The sequence below is a fragment of the Lepisma saccharinum genome, chromosome 29 (assembly GCF_977018435.1).
Source record: "Lepisma saccharinum chromosome 29, izLepSacc3.1, whole genome shotgun sequence".
NCBI lineage: Eukaryota > Metazoa > Arthropoda > Insecta > Zygentoma > Lepismatidae > Lepisma > Lepisma saccharinum.
In genome coordinates, this window is record NC_139257.1 from 19,614,019 (window position 1) to 19,623,600 (window position 9,582).

General features: G+C 40.1%; 1 protein-coding gene across 1 annotated transcript in view; it reads left to right on the forward strand.

Moving 5' to 3' along the window:
* Nucleotides 1-4,104, forward strand: part of LOC145981304 (ubiquitin carboxyl-terminal hydrolase 40-like) — a 66,868-nt gene extending 62,764 nt beyond the window's left edge. Inside the window, exons 16-17 of the mRNA XM_083114499.1 lie at nucleotides 983-1,080; nucleotides 3,183-4,104. Coding sequence (XP_082970625.1) covers nucleotides 983-1,080; nucleotides 3,183-3,312 — 228 coding nt within the window. The 3' untranslated portion in view covers nucleotides 3,313-4,104. The remainder of the gene's footprint in view (nucleotides 1-982; nucleotides 1,081-3,182) is intronic.
* Nucleotides 4,105-9,582: the final 5,478 nt, after the last annotated feature.

Genomic DNA, 9,582 nt, shown 5'->3' on the forward strand with positions numbered 1-9,582 from the left:
GACACATCGCACTTCCACGGCAGACCAATTCTGCAAGCGTCTCGCCATTGCATCGGCTACTACACCACTGACGGTAAACGTGAAGTTGTCGAAACTCGTCACACGTATATGATGCCATCTGTTACACTTCCGGGTAAACCAATTACTTCCTCCTATTTCGTGCATTCACAGAATGCTTGTTGTAACCTTTCTTTCTGATCCATCCACGTAAAATTGAAAGTTTGAAATCCAAAATTGCATAGAGTTGTGGTTAAGATTTCTTCACTTTGTTTCTTAATAATTACATTCTTGTATGCATGAAGTTTTGTAAAAATATTAATATGGCATTCCCCATCCAGGAAGAAATCTGAGGCATTAATTTTTACATGCATTAATAATTGAAGCAAGTCTAAATCTCTTCTTAAAGTACATATTTATTTTTCATCTTACCCTGCCTTGTGGTAGGGGTTTTTCATTGAATAAAATATATATTTTCTTCATTTCCAACAATATATATGTAGGGGGCGATTAAATAAATGTTAAGAAAACGGAAGAAAAAGGTCAGGCAAAAAGAAAGAAAGGTCATGAAAAAGTCAAGAATTTTGGATTAACACTTTTGTTGACACCCTGTACAATTTTCAAGCATCGGTATTGGTTCAAAATGGTATTGGCTCTGCTCTACTACCCACACGTAATTTTACATGTTAATGAAAACAAGAGGTGTCACTCCATGAGTTTGACTTGACATGAGTTGAAGATTTATTAAGATTTTTGTCGATCTTTCAGGGTACTTACCTTTCAAATTTTTGCCTCCTCCTCTTGTAAAGTGTAACAAGTCACTTTGTTTTGCTCTTTTCATTTATTAACTAACTAACTCCCTAGCCTTCTTAAACCCGAAGGTTCATGGCTGCAGCAACACAGGCCTTCCATCTTTCCCTATCTTGAGCAAGTTCTATATACTCTTTTCGTTTGTTACAAATCGTATTTCTCATTTACCTTGCAGGATTTAAGCTGCAGTGTTGACAACCTAGAAGATTTTCAGCGAGAGAGTGACATAGAGTACAAGAGGAAACTGAAGCTGACAGCAGCAGAAAGAAAAAGGTACAAAAAACTTCTTATATATTTGCTTTTACTTTTCATTCAATATTATATATCCACTGAAGGTAAAGGGGCACTTTATGCTCAGATAGGCAAGCAGGGGCTGGACCTACAGTTTACAGTAGGTCGAACACTGTTGCTCTACACAAATTCGGAGCCTCTCGTCAAAGTTCCCCATTGCCTTTGTGTACAGCGACAAGGACATCATCTTCCATACTAAAATCATCACTGTATACCCATCCAAACTGCATTTCTTACCGATGGATTTTGTGTTAATAAAACATTTGTACCGGGTGGGCAGAATTAAAGTTACCCAACTCAGAGCCCTCTGTAGCCTGTTTGAGGCATCGTAGAACTCTGAAATTTGGTGAATCCAGTATGCAGACCATGGGGAAGAGGATGGCGATAAAAATAGTTCAATTTTCCGCCACCAGGTTGAAATGTGGTGTTGTACTCCCATGATGGGTTGTACAAGTAATCACGTTAAGTGATTTAGCTGAGTTATTAATTAGAAAGACATTTGTTAGTGGCTGGAAGTTGCCAGAAAATAATCTCTCGTTTATTGCAAGATTGCAAGGCAAAGGCAAATCCATAACGAATTGGAGCAGTTTACGTCATTATTACAACCCATCATGGAAGTATAGCACCACATTTCAACCTGGTGGCAGAAAATTGAACTATTTTTTTTATCGCCATCCTCTTCCCCATGGTCTGCATAGTGGATTCACCAAATTTCAGAGTTCATCAAACAGGCTACAGAGGGCTCTGAGTTGGGTAACTTTAATTCTGGCCACCCGGTATCTTGAAAATCAACGACGTTACACTTATTCCAAAAACATGCATTCTTTTTGCGCCACCTTGTACTTGTGATGAAGAATTTTTGCTACCACAATGTCTGATTGATTTAGTTTATTTTATTTCACTTTTCTGTCCCTTTGGCTAATCGTGAAGATGAGAATGAATGGTGGTAAGTTAAGATGGATGAAGGGACAAGCACAAATATATAGGGATGGCAACATGACCCTGCATAAGATTATACTGGCTGAGTCTAGATGCCACAGCCTCGCTAGTCTGCGAAATGCATTAATACGAGGGCAAATCGAAAAGTCTTTGCGCCTAATTTTTTTCTAGCTTGTTATAAGTGTTATTACAAAAGCGAGATATACGAGTGATGCAGTAGGCTTTTCTTGGAAGGGCCCTATTGTAACTTCCAATTACTTCCACGGCACGGCGCTGTTATCAGTTGGCAAAGATGACCAGAGTGCTCAGGAAGTCCACGCCATATGAGCAGCGAAGTTTTATTCGCTTTTTATGGTGCAAAGGACAAACAGTCACAGATATCCACAGGAAAATGGAGCCAGAACGCTACAGTCGCACATTCTCCCATCTGCGAGCAGCCATTAGGAAAAAGCATCAGGGTATTCGTGAAGTGAGCAATGTGGTCTTCCTCCATGACAACGCGAAACCACACGTGGCGATCTCCAAACTTCAGTCATGGGGGTGGGAGATTATGGAGCATCCTCTGTACAGCCCAGACCTAGCCCCCTGTGATTACCATCTTTTTGGTCCATTGAAGAAGTTCCTGGCAGGACAGAGGTTCACAAACGACACCGAAGTGCAGAACGTTGTTCGTCGTTGGTTTCGTGATCAGCCGGGCACCTTCTATGCAACGGGCATTGCGAAACTTGTGGTATGGTGGGACAAGTGCCTCAACAGGTGTGGTGATTATGTGGAAAAATAGTAAAAAGTATGTAGAAGATTGTGTATATGTTGTTTTTCCTTTATGGTTTTTAATCTGGGAATAAATAGTTAGGTGCAAAGACTTTTTGATTTGCCCTCATAGATAAAAGAAGTCTAATTCTATTGTTAAATATAGATTCTAACTGTCCTTTTGATAGGGATTTTTCATTAAATAATGGTTAAGAAAAACTAATAAAAGATCATGAAAAATCAAGAATTTAGGATTTGTTATTTTGGTAGACACCGTGAACATGCATCACACACCCTAAACAATGAGCCTGACCAATAATCACCATCCCCAACAATAACACTGTTGTTTTCATTCTCCCCACATCCACTCTCATGGTAATGTTTTGTTTGCCTAGATTCCTGAAGGAGCAGTGCGTCGGGTTGCCATCGTACGAAGACGGGTCCAAAGATGGAGCCAGGAGTCTAGTGGACGAGAAGAAGAAGGCGGAAAGGGGCATCCAGATCAGAGTTTCCAACTTTACGTAACTTTTGCATCGAGGACCATACCAGTGTTCAAACTACAAGACTGAGCTGCAGAAACATTCTGTTACGTAACTTAATACGAAAATATTAATAATGAAAGTAATAATTTTTTGAGAAGATGAGATGATGGTGTTCATGAAGTCAGAATGGTTGCTCCAGTGCCAATATTTGTGATAATATTAATTTTTCATTGTAATACATTTATATGTTAGTTTCTTTGTTGTTATCTCTTGCGATTGGATATACAGTCATGGTCAGTTCTAGGTTGTAACGATCTAATTGAAAGTCAATTGGGTTGTTACAACTCAGGCATGTCCATGACTGTACAATGTAATTCGTGAAAAAAGAGTATTGTAAAGAATAGTGAGACAAGAAATGTGATTATATTTTTCCATTGTTACTGAAGAGTCATTATTCCAAAGAGTTAATATTTAGGCAGAAAAAAAACGTGAAGCAATATTATCAATACTGATTCATATATATTTTCTTTATTCATTTTTTTGTTCTTTTTTTTTACTATTCACAGATGGTGATGTAATAAAGTGATTATTCCTACTTTTTGTTCACTGAAGAAGTATTTCTAGCCTAAGTACTAGGGCTTAGCTAATAATACTTTGTACTTTATCATTGCTGATAATTCTATTGAAAAGGGAAACAGGTTCAGAATATGGATGACCAAATCCGAATAAAATTTTGTCTGGATATCAGATAAATTTCTATTCGGATATAGGATATTATATCTGGATTATCTGTTGCATCCAAAACGGATATTGGATAATTTGAATTTGGAATGGAAATAAATACCACTTTTACCTTTAACAGCTTCATTTATTTTGAACAATGTTCAATTCAATAGTCTTTATTCTTGGGCGACGTTCAGCAAATGCTCATCTGCCACCTAACCCGACAAAGAAAGATATAGCAGAGTACATTATTATACATAAAAATTGTAAGATGCTACATAAGTAATATAACATATAAGAAGTTACATAAAAAAAATACTACTACAGAAGGTTGTTTCACGTCGATGGTAACGATTTCGATCACCGAGGAGCAGCACATAGGCACAGCACAGAGCAGCCAGAGCCAATAGGATGAAAGTACTGTGTGTTGACTTGCAAAGAAGACGGTTGGTGTGTGAGTGAGTGTTTATATGGCACCGAAAATTTCAGTCTTTTGGGAGGGGTACATTTGTGCCCTTTCCGACGTTGGTTATGTAGTTATAGCCAGATAATTAAACAGTGCCAGACGAAAGCCTTCCATGTGTCAAAGAAGAGCATCAACGCAGTGTTGAATCGCCATAAAGCTTGCACCGTACCTGTTGCTGGAACCAGTCAAAGTGGGCCTCGGACATATCGGAAGCCCAAGCGTTCCTCCGATGTTGTGCGGAAAGTGAGATCCTTGGTGCGATGTGAAAACCCTGCAATGCAAAGAGCGATTGCACAGGCAGTGCAATGTTCCCCTGCAACTGTAAATCGCATCATAGCCCAAGATTTACAACTTGTACGGAAGCACAAGGCTCAAGTTCATAAGTTGCGTGCCTCACATGTCCAAGAGAGGAGGACCAACAGTCGGAAGCTCTACGAACACCATCTGGCAGGGGACCGCTGGAAGTATGTGGTGTCCCTGGATGAAGCATGGGTGTATCTGTCGGATTGTAAAAAAAAAGGACCATCTACTATCGTCCACGTGATGCAAGAGGTCGATCTGAATGGGTACGTGAATGTGCTGAAAGTTTTCCACGTGAGTTCATGATTGTTGATGGTTACTGCTACAACGGCAAACTTCCACTGCACAGAGTGGGCAAAAAGGCTAAAATAAATGCAGCCTATTACCAGATGGATATTTTGGATCCACTTTACAGACATGATATCCCTTCTCTCTATGGCAGCGACACATCTCATGTTGTCATCCACCAGGACAAGGCTTCCAGTCATACGGCAAAGTCCACGCAGGCATACATGGATCGGGTGGCACGTAAAATGGGTATTCATGCAATCCCCTTTACAGACATCCCTGTGAAATCCCCCGATGCCTCTCCCATGGATTTTTGTGGGTTTCCGTTGTTGAAACAAGTCTTGGGAAGCAGACGGCCCAGCACAATTGAGGGTCTTTGGAAAGCTTGTCAGGAGGAATGGGATGGTTTGGACCAATGTATTCTTCAACGCAGTCTCCTCCAATGGAAACTCTGCTGCAGGGCCATTGCTGCAAGATGCTGGTGGCGTCACGGATTTTCTTAAGGTGAGGTGGGTTCTAACTTTGTTACCATGGACGTGAAACAACCTTCTGTACTACACAAAGAAATTACAAAAATGAAAACAGATTAAATATATACAGTGTGTGTGTGCAAATAAATGGCAATAATAATACTAATACATATATTATTATTTAGTTTCAGTCCAGTTCTAATAATTTACAGGAAATTTCAGTTTTTAATTGTATGTCATCTTTGCTTCTGGTCATCAATCAGTGTGTCATATACTGTCTTACGAAAGTGTTTGTATTTCTGTTGTTTTACTTCGTTCGGGAGTGCATTCCAGATTTTAAGTGTCATGAAAAGTGACTTCTCTTGAATAGCAAGTGCATTTTAACACTTAAAAACTGTTATTAACATGTTAAAAGTACCACAGAATGGTCAGGGAATTTATTTCAACGAAAAAAATGAAAACTCTGGGCCTCCCTGATGGCATAGTCATAACATTGTTGCCTATGTGAGCAGCATCAACCAGGACTCGAAACAAAGCCCCTGGCATACTTAGCAATTGCTATATAAATGGAACTGCTAAGTCTGTGCCTAAAAGTCTATGCACTAGAATGACACATTTTGCGCATAACGTCTGGTATTCAGACTAAATTGTTAGGGCCTCGCTGATGCTATGGTGGTTGTCCCATGTTCGATACCCAATGGAGGCACATATTGGTTTGGATCATACTTTAAACTGTAGGTCCAGTCCTGATTTGCCTATCTTACTCCCCAACCCTCGTAGTTTTGCTACTATGCGGCTTCCCTCCGTGTAGCACAAAGCATCACACACAGGTTTCACATTTATAAACTTCTTGTAACCTAATAACTTTCGCTGCCTTTGGCATTTGTAAATAATTTCTTCCACAAGTTCCATAACTTTCGCATAAATTAAACAGTACAACCACAGATAAGTTAATAAATTAACTTATCTGTGGTACGACCCTGCTGTTATTTGTACGTTCACCAAATGAAGTAGTAGGCTATGTGGAAAATTTATTCTTAACTTGAAGGGATATGACAATATAGCCACTACACAAAGGCAAGTACACAGTGAGCAGTTGAAAGCATGGTCAGTCAGATACAACGAAAGAAAAGGGGACCTAAATATGAGAGAAGTAGGGAGATTATGTCAAGCAAGACTGGCACAGGAAAGATAGAAGAAATAATAGGAGAAAACCTTGAGGAGTCGAGACAGGCTCATTGCCAGAGGGAGGGCTAAGGGGGGGATTTAGCCCCCTCCTGAAATCCTAGAAATATCTAATTTAAATAGTGTATAGTGGAAATTAATTTTACTTCCTTAGCAGGATTATACATCTTCTGTAATAAGTTGTAATATAGTGAGAAATTCATCTTCAGGGCTTCTACCCTCCCAACTTCTTCGTTTTTAAATGGCGGCTTCTGATTAAGGATGAGCCCTCCCCTTGGAAATAAAATCCTAGCTACGAACCTGGACCAAGACCTGCCAAAAGTTTTTTCAATAGATAACTGCATCGAGTTACCTATGCTTTGTATCTGCCCACCCGGTCAAAATTTTCTGGCACTGCCCCTGCATGTTAGGGTGGCCTTAACACCTTCATTTTTTCAAATTTCATTGATCTTTTTTAGTTCTCAATATCATTTTTTGTTCGTTAAGTGACTATTGCACATTGTTGTTTCATCACCTCCAGTGTGGTGTGCCAGATGAATATTTCTTTGAGTTTTATTGTCAGTTTCGATGGCTGATACTTCACGGTTGCTGTCATGATCACTTATGCCAGACTGCTGCACATCACTATCTTCTGGACATACGTAGAATATCACTCTGCTCTTTACGTACTCTTTCATAGTCTGTATCGATTGTATTTAACCATGGCACTATATGAATATTGACCATCATGAAGAAAGTCACTTAAACACAAGACGACCAACGAAATTCGCGAAAACAAATAAAAAAACTGTCCCGAGGTTGGTCGCAGGTGAGCATCATGCTTGAATTTGACAATTTGTTGACAGGATCACGGCATATCTCGTAATGGAATGGAATGCTTCCCTATTATATTTTCTTACTTGCAACAAACCAAGACAGCTAGACTATGTCTTTTACAACAGATATATAAGCAGATAAATTTCAATGTTAGCACTGTGACCAACAGCATGTATCAGTTGATCATTCATATCAGGATTGCAATCAAGGCATGTTACAAACAGTATTTGTTTTTTTGTTTCTTTTTTGTGATTGTGTATGATTCTGTATGCTTGGGAGCCTCTGACAGAGGACAGGACAGAGAGTGTTTATGAACCGGAGCAGAAGGGAGAGTGATCTTCGGTCTCCAGTGAACTCCCATGAGAAAGAGCATCCCGAGGCAGTTCTGCCGTGGGGCTCAAGTTAGAGGAATGTAAATAATGTAAATTAGAGAATTATTGGAAGAATCCGAGCCTTGTTTTGTTGAATTGTAAATAAATGTATAAAGCCCATTTCTGCGAGTTTTCAGTCATCACCCTGCAAGATTAATTCAGTAAGTTCTTGCCTGTGATTGATTCTTTCGTTCCGAGCGCTTTGGTGAGGAACGGGATGGGAACCCAGGACTAACGAGCCTATTTAGTTGTTTATTTGGGTTTTTCCTGCCAGAAGCGGCCCGGTAAGGGTGGAGTGTTGCTGAACAGATAACTATTCGGGTCTCGTCCTTGGATTTTTTGTGTGAAAGGACACAGGCAAAGAAAGGGAAACTAAATAAGGGTTGCTGAAAAAGGGTCGAAATGCTGACAAGGGCTCAGTCTACGTTGTCTTCTATAGGGGAAAGGAGTTCCACGCGAACAATGGGTTCAGAAAACAATGCTACAGTAACAAACAGGCCGAAGATTCTTCCAGACGACATTAGAGTACAGTTACCGACTTTTAATGGGGAAACAAAAGGGATGGAAGTTTATAGCTTTTTGGATGAACTGGATGCATACAGGGCATAAATGAAGAGGAATTATTACTTTATCACCTTCCGTTAGCGTTAAAAGGAGAGGCGAAGAAGTTATTTCAATTTGCAAGCCCGTTTGAAGGATATGTGCAATTCAGGGATTTGTTGCTCAAGAATTTTCATGGGTTGGATCACGAACGAGAATTAGAGCGATTCTTGGATTCTCGCTTTCAGCTAAAGAGCGAGTCATTGGCAGTCTATATTCACAAGATAGGTAGATGGTTTGAGGGCAAAATCGACCGCTACAGTCGAAGAGAAGGTTAATTTTATTCGTCGTAAATGTAACCCTGTGTATCATGAGAGATTAAGATGTCAACATTTCAATAGCATGAAAGAGCTTCAGGCATATTTTTTGAATCTGCAGGGGGAGATGTTGAAAAACGCTACGTTTCTTCAGTATGAGACAGAACAGGAAATCATTAACTTTGCCTTGAGAGGCGCCACACCTCCTCAGTCGGAGGGACTGGTGGCCGTTAGAGGGGCGAGTAGCGCCGTGGGGGAGGATCTGATACGTATTTTGGACCCTGCAAAATATTTTAGGTTAGGGAAGGAACCCCTTGCTGTTTCGAGGGAGACAAAAGCGACTACTGACCACCCAGGAATGTCTGGCAAAGAACGCAAGTGTTACGTTTGTCAATCAACTGCACATCTGGCAAGTTTTCACAAAGCTGCAAGGAAAGATAATGTTTCAGTCAAAAGAACGTCATGGACAGGGCGTGACAGTAAGACGCGCCTGTAATTCGACAATAAAGATGTCAAATAGTAAAATTCAGGAACCTTTCGTAATTGGAGAAATAAATGGCATTCAGATCCATATGTATATGGATACCGGCGCTAATATATCCTGCATGAGCTTTTCTTTATTTCGGAAATTGGAAGAAAAGGGGGCGAAATTACGTCTGAAGGGAAAATGACAACTGTGGGACACGTCTTTTTCAATGTAACTTTCTATGGTGAACGGGTCCGAGAGAAATTCTTTGTTTTGGAGAATCCCCAGAATGACCTGATCGCCGGTAGAAGTTTTATGGCGAGAGCGAAGATTTTAATTGCACCCGCGTTGAACGGTTGGGCTTTTCTGAA